The 19,224-nt window shown below is 52.4% G+C and overlaps 1 protein-coding gene across 8 annotated transcripts in view; it reads left to right on the top strand.

The window, feature by feature from the left end:
- myo9aa (myosin IXAa) overlaps positions 1–18,094 on the top strand; it is a 49,448-nt gene extending 31,354 nt beyond the window's left edge. For 2 of the 8 annotated variants that reach the window (XM_029143729.3, XM_029143724.3), the window contains 33 exons: positions 1,188–1,309; positions 1,784–1,925; positions 2,142–2,337; positions 2,914–3,033; positions 4,168–4,215; positions 4,637–4,712; positions 6,083–6,214; positions 6,598–6,637; positions 6,718–6,840; positions 7,515–7,595; positions 7,691–7,801; positions 8,431–8,553; positions 9,013–9,162; positions 9,327–9,640; positions 10,004–11,566; positions 11,653–11,746; positions 11,878–12,078; positions 12,531–12,604; positions 12,678–12,805; positions 12,875–13,089; positions 13,171–13,287; positions 13,371–13,559; positions 13,643–13,693; positions 13,763–13,874; positions 14,350–14,411; positions 14,573–14,765; positions 14,851–14,979; positions 15,063–15,168; positions 15,240–15,371; positions 15,456–15,579; positions 16,088–16,296; positions 16,386–16,528; positions 16,650–18,094. In XM_029143729.3, coding sequence (XP_028999562.1) covers positions 1,188–1,309; positions 1,784–1,925; positions 2,142–2,337; positions 2,914–3,033; positions 4,168–4,215; positions 4,637–4,712; positions 6,083–6,214; positions 6,598–6,637; positions 6,718–6,840; positions 7,515–7,595; positions 7,691–7,801; positions 8,431–8,553; positions 9,013–9,162; positions 9,327–9,640; positions 10,004–11,566; positions 11,653–11,746; positions 11,878–12,078; positions 12,531–12,604; positions 12,678–12,805; positions 12,875–13,089; positions 13,171–13,287; positions 13,371–13,559; positions 13,643–13,693; positions 13,763–13,874; positions 14,350–14,411; positions 14,573–14,765; positions 14,851–14,979; positions 15,063–15,168; positions 15,240–15,371; positions 15,456–15,579; positions 16,088–16,296; positions 16,386–16,528; positions 16,650–17,089 — 6,060 coding nt within the window. In that variant the 3' untranslated portion in view covers positions 17,090–18,094. The remainder of the gene's footprint in view (positions 1–1,187; positions 1,310–1,783; positions 1,926–2,141; positions 2,338–2,913; positions 3,034–4,167; positions 4,216–4,636; positions 4,713–6,082; positions 6,215–6,597; positions 6,638–6,717; positions 6,841–7,514; positions 7,596–7,690; positions 7,802–8,430; positions 8,554–9,012; positions 9,163–9,326; positions 9,641–10,003; positions 11,567–11,652; positions 11,747–11,877; positions 12,079–12,530; positions 12,605–12,677; positions 12,806–12,874; positions 13,090–13,170; positions 13,288–13,370; positions 13,560–13,642; positions 13,694–13,762; positions 13,875–14,349; positions 14,412–14,572; positions 14,766–14,850; positions 14,980–15,062; positions 15,169–15,239; positions 15,372–15,455; positions 15,580–16,087; positions 16,297–16,385; positions 16,529–16,649) is intronic. The other 6 variants (XM_029143727.3, XM_041069942.2, XM_055507243.1 and 3 more) reach the window with 6 other exon arrangements.
- The last annotated feature ends 1,130 nt before the right edge of the window (positions 18,095–19,224 follow it).

Genomic DNA, 19,224 nt, shown 5'->3' with positions numbered 1-19,224 from the left:
TTTCATTCATCTGATCTGACACACGCTCAGTAGGAATGAATGAGTTTGGTGGAGTCGTATCACTACATGCCTCATGATAATAATTGTTACCCATTTAAGAGTTAAATGCTTCTTCCACTAACAAGTGCTGCCAGTTTGGTTCAGACGAATTCCCCCTGAGCGTCTGGCGACACACTCCCTCCATTGTCGAGTTAAATTCTGAACGAGGCGAGTCAACGTTGGATACGACGTACAGACAAACAGTCACCAGAAGCTGAAGCTGAACCTTCAGACGTCTGAAGTCGCCTGTTCTTCCTCTGGGAGAACGAAACTGATGAGTCAGCAGCCGTCTGTCACACAGAACATTAGACGCTTCGGCCTCTCGCAGGATCAGTGATGAGGCGTTACTAAAGCCGGCCTCCTCCGCTGTTTACCGGGCTGTGGCTCGCTGCTGCTGTGTTCTGATCCATGTAGGGTCCGAACGGCTGGAGCCGAAGGCCTCCAGTCCGTCATGTTTTGTTTAGTTGAACAGAATAGTTCTGGACTGTTTGTACGGAGCCGTCCTCTGGCCCAGCGACGGCTGGGATGGGCTCCAGCACTCATGACCCATGCGAGGATGAAGCTGTTCACATGATGGATGGTGGATGTTTGTGTGGAGAAGGCGCAACAATAACTCCGAGGCGCTGAGAAGAGCAGGAATGTGTTACAGAACGCGTGTCCAGCTGCAGATGAGCTGCAGAGAGCGAGAGGTGGCGCTGCACTGAGCAGCAGCTGGAAGGAACTTCATTCTAGAAGCGGTCAGAGGTGAGGAGCGCAGGAGAACAAAGATGCCTGCGTGTCTTATTAAATCGTCCCTGGATCAAGGTCTTTGTCGGTTAAACCTCTTTCCCAGCAACGCAGGAAAATAACATGTACGATGATGAGCACCGAGGAATTCTCTGGATGCTTCTGTCATTATTAAACCACCACGAGGCCGTGCAACACACATACCAGACACTTCACTGTGAGATGACATCACTGTGACCCACGGGACCGGTTGTCTGCTCCTGATGATGCCTTTAATTGCTGTAGTATTATTAAGGGAACACAGAGGCTGTTTGATGCCAGGTGCCCTAAAACTGACTCCACAGCGCCCTCTTTAATGCTATGCAGCTTTGGGTGTCAGCTGTAAGCGGAGAGCGGGACTAACGCTGAGTCCGTCCCTGCAGGAGGAGTACAGGGCGGAGGGCATCACCTGGCGAAATATCGACTACATCGACAACACAGGCTGCATCAACCTGATCAGCAAGAAGCCCACGGCGCTGTTCCACCTGCTGGACGAGGAGTGCAAGTGAGTCCCTGTCTTTCAGGTTCTGGCTGTGGTTCCTTCTCCACTCGGACCCAGCCTAAATTCCTCCCACTCAGAAGCTGGGAGGTTCCGGCCCATGGCTGCGCTCGGATTTCAGCCCGTTCTGAAACCCCCGGTGTCCCTTTCTTCTGCCGCTCCTGTTGACGTTCTGCAGGATTGCTACTAAAGGACAGAATGGAAATAATAATCCTCATTCTGTCGAGATAGTGTTAACTGGCCCCGTCTTCTGCTATAAATAGTGGGTTAGAAACTGGTGGAAAAATGAATGCCTTTAGTTCACAATGTTCTGTTTGGATAAAGGGTTCAGGATCTGTCAAACACCGTCATTCAGATTTATTCTGCAGCGCGTAGCTGGAAACTTTAAACACTGACTTGACGGAGCTTCGTGGTAAATGCTGTGTTTTTACGTTAAAGCATCGTTCTCGTCCCTTGTTCTTCTCTCACCCGTCTCCTTAGTTTCCCTCAAGCCACCAACCAGACGTTGTTGGACAAGTTCAAGCGGCAGCATGAGGGGAACAGCTACATTGAATTTCCTGCCGTCATGGAGCCGGCCTTCATTATTCGACACTACGCTGGAAAGGTCAAATACGGCGTCAAGGTCAGTGGGACCTTTTGTGACTCATCCTTTTTACAGTGAGCTCAGATTAAAGCTCTAAGATGCTGGGGTGCTGCACTTCCTTTTACCTCCAGTGGGTTAAGTTGTACAAGGAATGTTCTGTCAAAGCCCGGTTTTGCATTAGTGTTTTGAAGAGTCCTTTCCCGCGGGACGTTAGCGTAGCAGCCTCACGCTAACCGGGACCTGCGTCTCTCGCAGGATTTCCGGGAGAAGAACACGGACCACATGCGCCCGGACATCGTGGCTCTGCTGAAAAGCAGCAAGAACGCCTTCATCTGCAGCCTCATCGGCATCGACCCGTCCGCCACCTTCCGCTGGGCCGTACTCCGCGCCTACTTCCGAGCCCTGGTGGCCTTCAGAGAGGCCGGGGGGCGGCACAAGCATAGGAAGACGGGTGAGTCCCGGCAGCGGTGGGTTCTCCACCAGCGTTTGCTCCTCGCTCGTAGCTCGGTTCCTCCTCTCGTAGTCGACTGTAGAGTAGCGGTTGCTCCTCGTGAATGCTCCCTTTCCTCAGATCTGACTCTTGCTGTATATGATGCGTACTGTAGTAGATATTAACCCCCAGCGCTGCTCGTGTCAAACGTTCTCTGCACCTCCTCCATTCTTCCTGCACATTGAATATGACTTGTAGATGATGCATATCTTTCAGACGTCCTTCTGTTTCACCTCAACCAAAGGAGCCTGTGACGCGTCTTAGGGATTTCTGCTAAATTGTGCCTTTTTAATCAGACTTAAATTACTGCAACTCCTGCGGAAGACGTTGTGTGCAGGCGCCTTTGGGAGGAAACCCAGCTCCAGTGACGTAGTGTGAATGTTAATCACCTTCTCTCCAGGTTCTCTCCAGTAGACGACTGCATCTCCTGACCTTCCTTCTTCACTGTCTAATCTGTCATTTCTCTCTCTCTTTCCCCTTTTTTCTGTCCTTGTTTGTTCTGTCTCTCGTCTGTGTGTCTTGTTTTGCTTCTCCAAGGGCATGATGATGCTGCTCCCTGTGCAGTTGTTCAGAGTGTGGATAGTTTTAGCTTTCTGCAGCACCCTGTGCATCAGAGAAGCTTAGCCATCCTGCAGAGATGCAAAGAGGAGAATTACAGTAAGGCTGCCATTACCCCAGTAGCTCCTCCTACTGTGTTAGACTGAGACTCGGGAAACTGTGGGACGAGCTGACCAACATCATCCAATGCACTGGCACCAAATTCAAAACAAAAGGCAAATGATGCAAAAAGCAAAACCTCAGCTTCACAAAGTTGCGCTGTCCTACTTTGTGGTTTGAAGCTCACTGCGCTCACTAGACTAGATGCTTGTTGGTCTCTGCTCCCTCTGTCTCCCTCTCGCCTTCTCACGTGCACCTCAACCGTTTGTCTCCTGCATGCGTCCGCTTCACCGTCTGCCGCCGCTCGTACAGAGACGCATGCTGCTGCTTTATCCAACGCTGGGCCAGTGGGAAACACCAGTAACACCAGTTGGTGTGTGTCGGCTTTGCTTTCACGTGGAGGTGCGTGGAGGTGTGTTGCTGGGTGCGTGGAGGTGCATGGAGGTGCGTGGAGGTGTGTTGCTGGGTGCGTGGAGGTGCGTTGCTGGGTGCGTGGAGGTGCATGGAGGTGCATGGAGGTGTGTTGCTGGGTGCGTGGAGGTGTGTTGCTGGGTGCGTGGAGGTGCGTGGAGGTGCATGGAGGTGTGTTGCTGGGTGCGTGGAGGTGTGTTGCTGGGTGCGTGGAGGTGTGTTGCTGGGTGCGTGGAGGTGCATGGAGGTGTGTTGCTGGGTGCGTGGAGGTGCATGGAGGTGTGTGCTGGGTGCGTGGAGGTGCGTGGAGATGTGTGGAGGTGCGTTGCTGGGTGCGTGAAGGTGCGTTGCTGGGTGCGTGGAGGTGCGTTGCTGGGTGCGTGGAGGTGCGTTGCTGGGTGCGTGGAGGTGCGTTGCTGGGTGCGTGGAGGTGCGTTGCTGGGTGCGTGGAGGTGCGTTGCTGGGTGCGTGGAGGTGCGTTGCTGGGTGCGTGGAGGTGCGTTGCTGGGTGCGTGGAGGTGCGTTGCTGGGTGCGGGGGGTAGAACTGTGCTGTGATGGACACAAACGCCTCCTGAGTGACGCCACGCGCCGGTGATGGGATGGAAGCGCTCTTCACAGCACAACCACTAACTCCACGTGTGGTGCCGGCACAGACCTCTTACTTCATCCCAGATTTCACCCCACTCATTCGCGTTTGTCTTGTTGTTCTTTGCCACCCACAGCTCCAGATCAGAGAGAGCATGTTGTACAGAGTGATGAAACTGCAAACGGTATAATGAAAAGCCACCTGAGACGCGTCCCCTCTCACAGTCTGTAGGCTTTGCTCACTTCACCCGCTGTCGCTGATTGGCTGTAGTTTCATAGGACACTTACTGTAGCTGGACAATGTGGCTCACCTCAAACCCAGACATGTGACTAGCAATGGGAATCTAACCTAATGACTATTCAAACAGTAACTACCGCCTGTCTGACTTGGTGAGACAACACAAGACGTGCAGAATAGGTTGATTAACGGTCATTTCAGTAGCCAGTAACAATACACTAACCAAGAATCTCACCATTAACCTCACAAGCCTCTGTTTCAGTCTTAAATGATCCCGAGTGACACACACTGACACGTAACTCAGCCCAATAACACTGGAGGGAGGCGTTTTGTGGTCTTTGGCCGCCAACATGTGTTCTTGTGATCAGGTGTGACCAGGAGGAGTCCGCGCTCGCCGCTGTCGGACCTGCAGGGCAGCAACACCGGCAACGACAGGTCTCCACGGTACGCTCGCTTTGTTTCAGTCCGTCCCGAAGCTCCTGTGTTTGCATCCATGTGGGATTCTTCTATTTCTGCAACGTGAAAACACATCGCACACACAAACAGATGCTAATTATAGGCGTTTGCTGATCACTTGCTCCTTTTAACCCAGTGGGACCGACCGGGCGGCCTGTTCTGACCCCGTGTCGCTCCACCTCCTAATTAGTGGTGGGCTGGAGATTAGGAGCCCATGACCACGACTGGCAGCACAGAGCCTCTCACACAAGACAGCTTTTGTTACACGGGGCTCAGCGTGGGGCTGTTGAAACCCCCTCGGTGTGATTTGCAGCCTCCGCCCCGGTTGTGTCTCTGTCTCTCGCTGACACGCACTCGTCCTGCACACGAAGAGCCCCGAACCTCCAGCAGCTGCTTGTGCTGTGATGTAAAGTCAGAGCTATGCATGGGAGAGGAGCGCCCAGGGAGCGATAAATACTGGGCCCCGCGGGGCCTGTCTGCTGGACGGAGCAGTAAAAGCTCCACCGGGCAAACGGTGGCGGCGATCGAATGAAACCTGATCCCAACACCATGAAACAAAGACACACATAAAGGACTCAAGTCTGTTGGCCTGTTGCTGCTAATTGTGATGCCGTGGTTGTTTGTGTGCGGCTCCTCTGGGACGCTCTGGTTCATCGGTGGCCTTCATACAAATGCATTTACATGTGACATCGTGTTTGCACCTGGTTTCCATTTTAACGCAGGTTAAAGAGAAGACAGACTCCTCTGTTCCACCACATGCGTGTCGTTTGTCTCTCGTCCTCCGCGCTGAAAGCCCTCATCCTGGTTTTTGGTTCTGACCGTGAGCAGCCTGTGCTTTGATTTGTGTTCTGGGCGGGTTCTTGGGTTTCACCTTGAGGCCTGAGGTCTAAAGCGAGGCTCCTGAGCTCCACGTTCTCTTAGGAGGCACAGAAAGGAACCTGCTGCTCACATTCCCTCTGGGAAAAGATCCCATTTACAAATACACAACAGATTAGTGCAGTTAAAAATAATACACGTAATACTCTTTGCTCTAATCTGCCTCCATACAACAATCTGAGCATGTGTTACGCCCCAGACTGGAACTGAAACGCTTTGTTCATTAGTCAAACGAAGTAGGATTCCTCTCTGCAAGATGCAAAACTTTTCACTTTAGTCTCTTTATTGAACTTCAGTGTTGAAGTCACTGTAAAACCAGAGAGATGCAAACACAGTGTATTTAATAGGCCTGTGAGGCTGATGGGACGTCTGTACTGTAGCTGTCTGTCTCCTTTCCTTCCGCTTTATTTAATGCCACACTCACATTCCAGCCTCGTCCCCGTCCTCATGCTGTGGCTGTAACGCGTATCTTTTGACCCAAGGGCTTCTCCGGGTCGCGGCTGGAACGGACGCGTCGGCCGCCTGCCGTCCGGCAGCTCGGCGGCGGAGGACGACGGCGTCTTCGTCAGCTCTGCCAGCAGCAAACTCCTGGAGCGAGCCCACGACATCCTGATGTCAGTAACAGAACACACGCAGCGCTCCTCTCTTACACTGATGTCACTGCAGCGGTTTCTATTTATTCAGATTTGAAGGTGTAAAACGTATTTTGGTGGGATTTTTTCTGTTAACGTGAAATGTCTGAGCTCAAACTCGGCTCCAGCAGACATTTACTGCTGTGTCGTTCAGTGATCTCCACATTCCTGCTGTGAATCTGACCCCGTCTCTGACCTCCCAGTGGACACCAGGAGGATGTCCCCACAGGGATGAATAAAGTTTTACTTCATTGACAGGGATATGATCATCATGGGAAGAGTTCCTGTCACCTGTTCACAAGAACAAAACATAGATGTGTTGATTAGTGCTCGACGGCCTGAATCTGTTTGTTTTTTATTCTTAGGAGGAACAAAAACTACAAATCGAGACCCCTCCTGCCGAAGGTACAGCGTTAAAGCCCTTCGTAGCATCTGCACATTCTGCTGTGACGCTGATAAACTTAGAGCTCTGACTTCCTCTGCAGCATTTACTGAACGTCAAGTCGCTGAAGTACCTGAGCAACCTGACGCTCCACGACCGCATCACCAAGTCCCTGCTGCACCTCCACAAGAAGAAGAAGCCCCCCAGCATCAGCGCACAGTTCCAGGTCAGACACACGCAAACAGAACCAGAGCCGGGTTCTGCTGAGGCAGGAGCCGCCTTCCAGCTGTGAACGTGGTGGAAGCAGGGGGTCCTCCAGTAACGGCGGTCCAGTGTGCATGAATTGTGGTTGTGTGAGTGTTTTAGGCCTTTTGTTTAAAGACTGAGCGTGAGATAAATGAGACCAACGCCTGGAACCGCGTTCTGCGTGGCTTCGGTTATTTTTAGCTGGAACTGAGATAAAAGCTGCATTGGTAGAAAGCGGCGTTTCCTTCCCCGTTTCCTTGAAAGCCTGCTTTGGGCCGCGGCTGTTGAGGAGGCGAGCGCCGAGGCCCCTCTGGCAGCGAGCGCTGGCTCCAGTGCGTGGATGACTTCACTTCCCACATCCTGCGCTGCGCTGATTGCTTTAATCTCCCGCGGTGGAGGAGGAGACGAAATTCCTGCTGCCGCTGAACTATCACACACACACACACACACGTGCATGTGTTTACACACACGGAAGTACTCCACTTGTTTATCATGTGCTGACGCAGACCTGTTGCAGCGGCTGTAATTTCCCTGCAGCGTGTTTGACTTTCAGCCGACCAACAGCTGACGCGGCTCATTCTGACCGATCGCTGCCTCGTCCAGTTTGTCTCTGTGGCTGTGGTTGATGTCTTGTTTTGGTGTCTCATTCTTCAGGCCTCTCTGAATAAACTGATGGAGACTCTGGGTCAGTCTGAGCCTTATTTTGTCAAATGCATCCGCTCCAACGCTGAGAAGGTACAGTACGTTCACGCCGAGCGTTCCTTCCTTTTGAGAGCATCTTGTTCCATGTGAATCCGCCGTTTGCTCATCCTCCGCCTCCTGTCCGTCAGCTGCCCCTGCGCTTTAACGACAACCTGGTGCTGAGGCAGCTGCGCTACACGGGGATGCTGGAGACGGTGCGCATCCGCCAGTCGGGCTACAACATCAAGTACAGCTTTAAGGTAACGTACAAGAATAAAAGACCAGTGGATACGTGGCCCTTGGTTTTACCTGTATTATACACTTCATCCATTTTATGTTCGCTTGTTTCCTCCTCAGTAGGTCACAGCCTTTAGTGTTTTGATGAGCTCACTCAAACACTTTGCGCCCCAGATATCATCAGTTTATGAGAAATCCCTGAAAACACATTTAGCGCTGCGGTCACCGCTAATGAGAAATATCTTGAGCACGGTATCACTTCAGAGGACTCTGCTGTTTCCCAACTCCTCGGAACAGAGCGTCTCCATTGTCCTCAGGTTTCTGAAACGCTCCCCGTGTTGGTAATTGTATAAACATAGCATCTGTTTCCCTGTCCACCCCCTACGGCCCCATGTGCACTGTGTATTGAATTCAGACAATGGGCCTCAGTTTGAAGAGTGGGAGTTCAGCATATTTATGAACCTCTGAAAATACGGACAGCGTGTATTTTTACCTAAAACCACGTGTATTTGGACAACTTTTTTTGGAACCAGCTCAAAAGATGCAGAAACTTTATATTTTTAAAACCAGCCCTTCGCTGGAATCTGCTTCAGGAAAACTGACGGCTTCATCACGGGCCTTAACGTTTGACAGTAAACCTTCTCTCCCATAGGACTTCGTCCATCACTTCTGCGTGCTGCTGCCGGACAGAACGTGTGCCAGCAGAGAGGGCATCCAGCAGTGTTTGGAGCAGCTGCAACTGGACGCAGACGGCTTCCAAGTGGGGAAGACCATGGTACCCGCCCTGCGTTACCTGACTTTAAATGCGCTGACGAGCTGGTAGCGAGTGTGAGGTCCGAGATTCATGTGACATGCGTCTTAGAGCTCTTTATTAAACTTATCACTAGTCACAGTGACTCTTAGGGACATTGTCTATTTTAGGGTTCTAGGCGTATTTAATATATTTCAATGGCTCCAAATTGGTTTATGAAACGGTTAAATTACACACATTATAGATGACAGCATCGTGTTATCTGTAAGCTTCATGTCCCATAAAGCGTCTTCCGGCTTTAAATAAATAGCCCATATTTGGTGGGAGTGAGTCCACGGCATGAATGAAGAATGATGCCTCTGGGATCCTGTCTATATAATTAGAGGATCATACCTCACATTCCTGCCAGCACGTCGCTGGTTGCCTTTGGGGGACCGTGAGTGGGCATGTGTCAGACTCGGCTAAAGGCCGTTCCTGCCGCAGGTGTTCCTGCGGGAGGCAGAGCGCCAGCGGCTGCGGGCTCTGCTCCACGGGGAGGTTATCCGGCTCATCGTCCTGCTGCAGCGGCGCTTCAGAGCGCGGCTGGAGAGGAAGCAGTTTGTCAGGATGCGAGAGGCGGCCGCGTGCATTCAGGTACAGATGCTGCTCCACGTCTGGGTTTATGTCTGGGTTTGATGCATTTACTTATTGTTGAGCTACGCACAATACATTTATAGCTGAGAAATTCACTTTTAACCTGGACTTTTCTGATTCACTGCTGCCGTATTCTGAATATAATGCGATTGATTTCGATACAGAAATGGTGGCGTCACTACAAGCCTGTAAACGAAGAGGAGAGGGAGGACGAGGACCCGAAGGTGGCGGAGGAAGCGGCCGTGTGCCTGCAGGCTCACTGGCGAGGGCACAGGGAACGTGAGAGGCTCCGCGTGTGGAGGGAGGCTGCTCTGGTGCTCCAGAGGGCGTGGAGGTCACGGCTCCATCGGCGCTGCAGAGCGGCTCTGCTCATTCAGACAGCCTGGCGCTGCCACAGAGCCCGGGCGGCTTACCTGCAGCTCTACGCTGCCGTGGTGCAACTACAGGCAGGAAGCAGAGGGTTCCTCGCCAGACGCAGGTGAGCAATGGGATCCTGGGCCGTTTGAGTAATGTTTAACGTGTAAAGGGTTCGCCGTTGTAGCAGGTGGCTGCTCGATTTTCATTGAGCTGGTGGGAAAACAGATTAATCTTTGCACATAGCTGCTGCAGTGTTTGGTGGTGGTTTAGTGTGGTAAGAGCATGCCGTTACGCAAGCAGACCAATACAAAGCAGCTCTACAATCAGCTGAGCTGCTCAAAGCCAGCGTTTTAATGTCACACTCTAACTTTGGTTTGTACTTGCAGTCGATGCAATAGGAGTATTTCCTCTTCGTTGGATCTTGACAGTGAGAATAGGACGAAGTTGGACTTTAATTTAAGCTTTATGTCTTGTTTATTTGCAGGTTTGAAAAGCTGAGGGAGCAGCAGCAGCAGGAGACACTGCTGCTGCTGCAGAATGGCCAGGTGAGTCCCACACCGGAGGAGGAGCCGCCTCGGACCAATATGGGGTTAGACCTCAGCCATGAGACAGAAGCAGGAGATCCCTCGAGGCCCGAGGACCCCTCTGAGGCGCAGGCTCCAGCTGTGGCGTCCGCCTTGGTGGAGGAGCGGCTCAGAGGAGCGGAGGAGCCCGGCCTCAAAAACACACGAGCCAAGAGAGAGAGCCGGCGCATGAGAGAGCTGGAGCAGGCCAAGTTCAGCCTGGAGCTGCTGAAGGTCCGGGCGAGCGGGGGCGGAGCCTCGTCCCCGTCGGAGGAGCGGCGCTGGTCCGTGGAGCTGGCGCCGGCGGCGACCCCTCCTCTCTGCTCACCGCAGAGCACGCCCGACAGCCACAGCTCCAGAGGCAGCTTCGAGCTGCTCGACGTGGAGCCGCCCAAGGCCGAGGAGGAGTGCACGGACATCGAGGACCCCTGCTCCCCCACCCCTTCACAACCGGAGCCCGCTGCGGCAGCCGTTCCAGAGAGCTCCACGTCCGAAGCACGTCCGGCAGGACCGTCTGAGGCTGTTTTCCCGCCAGGCGACCGCGACCGAACCCGGGCCTCTCCGACGGCGGCCTCTGCACCAAAGCATCCGCCCAAGATCGATAACTACCTCCCGACCTTCTACGTCCCCGCTAACGAGGGGATCATCTCGTCACTATCTCAAGCTGCGGAAAAGCCTCAACCCAAACCTGAGGCAGCCACCTCCGGTTCCACCAGAACCTTCAAAGAGCGCGGCTCAATGCGTGGGTCCACGCGCGGCCCACCGGTGGTGGTGGTCATCAGCATGCAGAAAGAAACGCCGCTCAGTGACGAGCTCGACGACGCTGGCCCCTCCCACACAGCGGCCCAGCAGAACCCGGGCCAGGCTCCGGCGCCTCAGGCCGACCTCTCCCTCATTGAGAAACTGATGAGGCTGCATGAGGAGAAAGAGCAGCAGCCCAGTCAGAAGCCGCTGAATGAGGAGGAGGAGATGATGGAGCAGATCCGTCGGGAGAAGGAGGTGCTGGTGGAGCAGCGGAAGGTCTTCACTCAGTGTGGGAGAGCCATGTTCAACAAGCACATGGAGGAAGCGCTGGGCAGCATCCAGCAGAGCCAGCGGAGCGGCCGAGAGGCTGGAGCGTCCGCAGCCTCCAGCAAACCCAGTCGGCCCAGTTCGCTGCTGATAGAGAGACCTGCGGCGCCCGTTCCTCATGCCAGAACCCAGTCGGACTCCGACGCCCCGGCGGTGCTCTCTCCCCCGGCTGCAGACGTCCGCGGCAGCGCCCCTCCCCCTGTCCCTCCAGCCGCTCCCAGAGGGCGGCAGGAGGGCAGACCCCCTGCTGATGGCTGGGCCCCAAAGCTCACCCTGGAGACCCGCGAAGGAGGAACCAGGGCGAGAGCGGCCAGGCAGCCAGTAGGAAGCCAGGGCACCGCGCTCGGTGGGGCGGCAAAGCATCAGCCCGGCAGCATCTTCTTCTCCCCGAAAGACAAAGTGTCCTTCACAAGGTGAGAGGTCGACTGAACCGTTACCGCCAGCGTTTGATTCTCTTCATCCCAGGAAAATGTCATCTCCTTTATTGTTTGTCCATCAGGTTTGACAGTGACGCTGCAGAAACAGGCCCGGCCTCCCCCAGAGACGGGCCCTCACCGGTGTCCAAGCTCCCCAAAGGAACGAAGCCTCGGGATGTAAGCACCTCGTCCTCTGTTCAGACTAGAGACGTGACGCGTGTCCACCGACCACGCGCTCCAGTTTTACAGCGACAGCTCTGTTAAAGGCACGATTTAAACAAACTGTTATCGCTTCTGGTGAACTCCAGGTTGGCAGGTTGGGCCAAAAAAAGAAAGTCCGAATGGCCCGGACCCGCTCCGACTTCCTGACTCGCCCCTCGGCGGGGGGCGGTTCGGACGAGGACGACTACGGTGACGACGGCCCCCGTCACTCGTACACTCTGCCGCTGCTCAAACAGAGCTCCGTGGACGCAGGCTTAGAGGAGTCCTGTTTCAGTGACTCAGACATGGTAACGGAGCGTGGCTCTTGCAAACGCGGTTCCCTCTGCTTTTCACAGACTGTGGCTGTAGGTAGATCGATGCACATCACAAATCCAAGTCCAGCTGAGCTTCAGCAAATCCTAGAAACGAACAACGGCTTCTCTAACATGGTTTGGCTTCTCTTTCACAGCACAGGTTCTTCCTCTACATTGATTTCTGGTTGCATGTGGCGTAACTCTATTTCCTCTCCCAGCATTTAGCACCAGTCGCTATCGTTGCTGAGCACAAACTCCTCTTTGACAGATTCTTCCCTCTGTTTATATTGTTGTCATATTTCTTTAATATCCCAGCTGTAGCGTTGAGTCTCTCTGGTGATGCGATGCCGCCCCCTACTGGCGTCAAGCAGTCTTCATATTAACACACTAATCCATATGAAGTATGTCATGAACATTGCTCTTTAATCGCTCTCATGTTGTTTCAGCTCGCGCATTCTGAGGAGAAAACCATCTCCTCAGGAGATCTGGGCAAAGTGCACAAGAGCTCGCAAGACGGAAGGTTTGTTCTCCAGCGGGGAACATTTCTCAGTGTCTTTGACTGTTTGTCAGCTGTGATGTTGTGTCTTGCACAGGGTTCGTAAGATGCGCTTTTGGCCCATAACCAAGAATGGGGAAAAGAAGACGTCCAGAGAAAAGCTGCTCGGTGGAACTGAGGCTGGGGATCGTGAGTTCAGAGAAAGTGGACTTCTGCCGGGTGAAGGTGAGTTGTCCAGAACGTGGACGCGTCTTTCATACGGAGGAAAAGCCCCTGAATGCGTCCCCGCCGCAGGTCTGGAGAACACGTCGCCGCCCTGCAGCCCCGACGCCACGCTGGCGTTCAGGGAGCTGAAGGAGAACAAGGAGCCGTCTCCCAAGGTGAAGCGGCGGCGCAGCGTGAAGATCAGCAGCGTGGCCCTGGAACCGGCTCAGTGGCAGAACGACGCGCTGCAGATCCTCACCTGCACCAACGACTACAGGAGCATGAACGACTTCCTGGTAAAGAAGGTGAGCCGAGCGCCACGGGGCAAAAAGGGCCCGCGTTTCAGCGCGTGATGAACATGTGACGACGGCGATGTCGCGTTTCAGATCAACGACTTGGACACGGACGACAGCAAGAAGGACACCATGGTGGACGTCGTGTTCAAAAAGGCTTTGAAGGAATTCCGTCTGAACATCTACAACTCGTACTTCACAGCTCTGGCAGTAAGTGTTGGACAAAGTCACAGCGAGTCACAGTTCTTGCGACAGCTGATGGTTACGCTGGATGCGAAACGTGTGCTCCACAGATGGACGATGGCAAAAGTATCCGCTACAAAGACCTCCATGCTCTGTTCGAGCACATCCTGGAGAAGACCATGCGACAGGAGCAGAGGGACTGGAGCGAGTCTCCCGTCAAAGTGTGGGTCAACACCTTCAAAGTCTTCCTGGACGAGTTCATGACCGAGTACAAACCGCTGGACGGCACGCTGAGCCGGGTAGAGACGCGCACGCGCTCAGATTCACGCAGCGCAGCTTCACACGCGCCCGAACGTCTGCTCATGCATTTGTTTCCCTGCAGCAGGCGCCGAAACCCGAGCGCAAGAAGCGGAGGAAGAAGGACCTGGACGTCGTGAGTCTCTGTTCATCGTCGTCACTAACGGAAGCGTCCGTCGTCTGATTGTAAACGTGCTCTGTGCAGGTGGAGGAGCACAACGGCCACATCTTCAGGTCCACCCAGTACAGCATCCCCACATACTGTGAATACTGCTCGTCGCTCATCTGGATGATGGACCGCGCCTGCGTCTGCAAATGTGAGCGTGCAGAGTGTCACGGTTTGGAAAATAATAGGTCTAATACGCTCTTTGTCTGGCAAGGATCATATTTGTTGCTTGTCCCTTATTTTTAAGGAGTGGTTCCAAACCGGAATCACACGCACAAACTGATATAATAGTAACTCAACCCTGGTACTGGCTTCAGACTCTGTAGAGCGCGCACACACACACACACACACACGCTCGGCCTCAGCCTTCAGCCCCACCCTCTGCTCTAATCAGATTGTTTTCAACTGGACTCATGAGTTCTGCGGCTCCGTCTCTCCAGACATCATTCCACACAGTTTGTCCTCATTTGCTCAGGACCTTTTCCTTCTGCCGACTCTCTCCTGGCCTCTCAGATGCTAGCGCTTCATTTTCCTCTGTCCCGTCTTCTGCTGAATGATGAGGAGACACTGCCTCTCTGTAGATAATGGAAGTGATGTGTTTGATTTCTCGGCCTGTGTTTATCCAGTGTGTCGCTACGCCTGTCACAAGAAGTGCTGCCAGAAGACGACCACCAAATGCAGTAAGAAGGTGAGTCACGTATTAAGCAACCGCGCGGTAACGTCTCATGATCTCCATTTTGGTGCTTTCTGTGGAGTGGCTTGTGTAACATCTGTCACCGCTTAAGTTGATTGTTATGTTAAATGGATCCTGACTTTAACATGTGACCAATCACTGCTTGCTGGCGTCAGTTCGACCCGGAGCTTTCCTCCAGGCAGTTCGGAGTGGAGGTTTCCCGTCTGACCAACGACGAGCGCGCGGTGCCCCTGGTAGTCGAGAAGCTCATCAACTACATCGAGATGCACGGCCTGTACGTGGAAGGCATCTACAGGAAGCCGGGCGCCAACAACAAGATCAAGGAGCTGAAGCAGGGACTCGACACCGGTGAGTGTGGCGAATGGGCCGACCGCCGCGTCCGGCGCCGACGCTGCAGAGGCTGTTAACGTGCACGTGTCCTTGTGACGCGCAGACGTGGACAACGTGAACCTGGACGGCTACAACATCCACGTCATCGCCAGCGTGTTCAAGCAGTGGCTGAGGGACCTGCCCAATCCCCTGATGACCTTTGAGCTCTACGAGGAGTTCATACGCGCCATTGGTAAGTGGCCGGCGCCGTCCAGGCGTCACATCCAGCTGGAGGTCATCCGCAGGCGTGAAATAAACAGACCTGCGCCTCTTCAGGTTTGCAGGATAAAAAGGAAATGACCCGCGGGGTTTATTGTGTCATCGACCAGCTGAGCAGAACGCAGCTGAACACCCTGGAGCGCCTCATTTTCCATCTGGTCAGGTGAGACTCACCAGTCGCGGCTGGTTTCAGACTCCGCGCAGACTCTTCTCACGCTGCGTTCGCGCTTCCAGGATCGCGCTGCAGGAGGACACCAACCGCATGTCCGCCAACGCCCTCGCCATCGTTTTCGCCCCCTGCATCCTCCGCTGTCCCGACACCATCGACCCGCTGCAGAGCGTCCAGGACATCAGCAAAACCACGGCGTAAGAGCAGACGAGCGGGCGCCAGCCGCGAGCGCATCCTTTTCAGAGGAACGCGTGCTTTTATGTCTTTTCGTTCCTCCACAGGTGTGTAGAACTAATCATCTGTGAGCAGATGAATAAGTACAAAGTGCGACTGAAAGACATCTGTACCCTGGAATTTGCTGAGAACAAGGCCAAGAGAAGGCTGACCCTGATCCGACGCTCCAAGGTAAGATGGCTCATACCCTGACGTTCCGTCTGCAGTCCTTTCCTCTAACACAGACTGTACTAGTAGCTGTTGGATTAACTAACACACTCCACGGTATCTACACATCCTCCATGTCTGAGGCCGTGGTGCTGATCACTGCTGTTTGTTTGTCAGATTAAGGCTCTGTTGCTTCTGCCTTGTTGTTGATGGTAATTTTGCAGTCAGGCTTTGATTCAATGTAGAGTGTAGACTATAAATAGTGGATTGTTTTGGTGTGTCTCCGTGGACAAACTAAAATTAGAATTAGGACAAATTGAAAATCCTCATCAGCGTCTGTATCAGTGATTATTTTATTTTATTTTGCTCTGAGCACTCGAATGCAGCTTTAAAGGTAACATTTGTGTCATCGTGCTGTGTCTTTTAGAGTGAGTGAGAGGTGTGAATGTGAATGTAACAGTGTCTTTTACTGTCTATGGTCTTCAGTATAATGTCCACATTAGTGATAAAACATCTCTGACTCGTTTCTCAGGGCAAAGGCCACATCCAGCGACAGAGCTCCTACACATCCTCACCTCCAGTGAGCCCTCAGCTTCCACCAGCATCTGATGCTGTGATGGAGGGGAGTCGGGTTGAAGAGGGAGCGGAGTCACTGACTGAGGTCTCTGAGCATCAGCAGACGGTCATGCAGCACGAGGAGCGGGTGCTGACGGAGCAAATCGAAAACCTGCAGAAAGAGAAGTAAAGTCACTGCATTTGAATAGTTCTGGAACCGAAGTGAGTCATGTTCATCCAAACTCATCTCATCTGGGTGCATTTTCCTTTCACAGAGAGGAACTGACTTTTGAGATGTTGTCTTTGGAGCCACGAGCTTCAGATGATGAGACCTTGGAGTCGGAGGCCTCCATCGGTACAGCTGACAGCTCCGAAAACCTCAATGTGGACTCTGAGGCAACCATTTGTGACCTCTCTGGTATGATATTATATAGGACACATCAACCTCCTTCCACACACACACACACACACACACACACACACACACACACACACACACACACACACTCTACTGAGACAAACATCGTCTGTGATTACAGAGAGACTGACTTCTAGAGCTATGAAGAGCCCCCGGCGCCACACTCTCCGTCGCCAGCCGGACTCCCTCGACTCCGTGGACTCCTGCTCCAGCGTTTCCTCCTACTCTTCGTCGTCACACTTTAACCCATCGTCCTCGTCCTCCTCCGCGACCACCCGGCGCTTTCGTTTCCACTCCAAAACGCAGTCCCTGAACGCAGCGCACCCCTCGCAGTCCGACAGCCTGGACAGCCCCACAGGAGACCCCGAAGGCGCGTACGGCGAGAGACCCCAGTTCACCAGCAGAGGCACCTTCAACCCTGAGAAGGGCCGGCAGAAGCTGAAGGCCAGCAGGCACTCGAGGTCGGCCAGAGACGGCGGCGGCGACGACGGCCGCAGCGGCGACGCCGCAGACGTGCCGCAGCAGGTGGTGATGTACGGCAGCAGTGAATTCATGGTATGAAGGACGCGGAGACGCCAACGTGCTCCTTGTCCAAGCGCCTGTGTGACAGTGACCCGGTGACCTCTGACCTCCACCTCCCTCAGCATGTTTTCTTAGCCTTTTTTTGCAAAGAAGTGTCCCCAAGTGCCGCGTACGGCGTTTCCGCCTCCAGAGGAGGACAGATCGGCCGACGGGCTCCTCCTCCCAGGACTAAGATGCCACTCATGCTCTCAGTGCCTTGGCAGCTCCTCGCTCAGCCCCAAGAGGAGACGCCCTGAGATGGAAGACGGAAAAGGGAATGTTCCATTCTGAGGCCCTGAAGCCGTGTTACAATAAAGAAGACGACAACCAGCAACATCACGGATGTTGCAGTGAACTTAAAGCTCACGATAATTAAAAAACTGCTTTGAGTTGTGGTTTCTAACAAGGTGACGTAGCAGCGGTTGCTCTTGTTACAAATGTTTTTTTTTTTCTTTTATTTAATAAATTTTAATGGCACAGAATTCTTTATAGCATATAATATACAGGTATAAATACTGTACAAAACCAGAACACCAGTCTCTGCTGGGTAGTTGAAGTCAAATATTTATCTTTTTTATTATTATTATCCTGGACAGAGTTGTACGGATTTTGGCAGTGGATGATTTACACGTCAGAGTGTGTGTGTCTGTGTGTGCGTGTGTGTGAGAGCATGTGCGTAGTGCTCATGCGTGACCTAACGTGCGAGAAAGAAAAAGCACTTGGTTGTTTTTAGTTCGTGCTGCTTTCGTTTCCCCGTTACGGGGAGGAATAATGCCATCAAAGGGACCAAGTCAGCTGGTGCGTGTTCCAGCGAGGGATCCCAGCGCTGCCACGAATGTCCGATGTGTGTGAAATCTCTGCGTCACTGCTTGACAGCCATATAACAGTTGTAATGTACTGTACAGCTAAGTTTGTGTGTACAGATGCCATTGTGTGGTTACCCAGCCCACCTTCACCTTCTGTTCCTAAAGTGTTTGCTCAATAGCAACTGAGAAAAGCATCAAATCGGCCTCCTGTCATTTTTAACGAGAATTCTGCTGTTGTTTTTTCTTTTATCGAGGGCTCATTGTCTCAATTTAGCTCTAATGCCTAAATAAATGTTAAAATATAATTTTATCATTATGCTGTACAGTACATACACTGTCACAGTAGGTGATGCTGTTTACGTCCATAGAAATGTTGCTTTCACAGTGACAGTGTAACGATAACCAGCTAAATGCATTTCAGCTATTTTTATTTCTATTGTTTCACTGTTTCACCCGTGCTTTTTAAAGTGTGTCTGGAAGAATCATACTTCATAAGAATTCTTCTTAATTATAGGTTAGCTACAGATTTGTGCTCAGTAATTTATTCTGCGTTATCGCTACCAAACCAGTGTGATATTTACTGCCAGGCCAAAATGTCACTGCCTGGATTTCACAAAGAACCTTGTGTAGAATCATTACTGCAGTGATTAACATGAGTACTGAGACTACATGCAGTGATCATCACTACAACATCTTGTCACAAAATGAATGCAGCTGTTTTTTAGTAAGTATGGAACAATGGAACAGTGAATATGTGCTGCAATGAAGGGAACGAGCAGCCAAACTTAATCAACCTTAATTTTTCCCACAAATAAAGAAGTATCGTTTTACTGCATGTCCATTTCAAAAGACATTACCTTAATTCACCCTTTATCTCATCTTTTATAATTGACCTTTATCAGCCCTACATTTCCTGTTCAGCTCCATTGAGTTTGTACATTGTAGCAGGAACATATCCACTAACACATTCCAGGTTTTTTCGAGCTTTAACGTTCTGTTGTCTCCTCCCCTCATGAGGAAGTTACTAGTCAGGACGCTGTGTCCAACCCTGGTGCTCGAGGACCTCTGTTCTGCTTGTTTTTGTACCATTCTGTCATTTCCAGCGTTTGAATTTATTATCAAACCTTTGGGCAGGAGGTGGGCAAGGGATGCCTGGAGAACAGGCAGGACTGGAGCATTTCCTTGTGCGTTTCTAGTACAAAACCAAGGGGGTGTAATTTTATTATTCTGAATTTTTAAGTAACTAAGATTTGTTCAGGCATTCATGAACCCCATGTTTCTATGTTCTGTCATCGTAGGCTGCTTCCTGTTCTATGAGACATGGCTCAG

The sequence above is a fragment of the Betta splendens genome, chromosome 3 (genome assembly GCF_900634795.4).
Source record: "Betta splendens chromosome 3, fBetSpl5.4, whole genome shotgun sequence".
NCBI lineage: Eukaryota > Metazoa > Chordata > Actinopteri > Anabantiformes > Osphronemidae > Betta > Betta splendens.
This window is presented reverse-complemented; position numbering and strand designations above follow the sequence as displayed.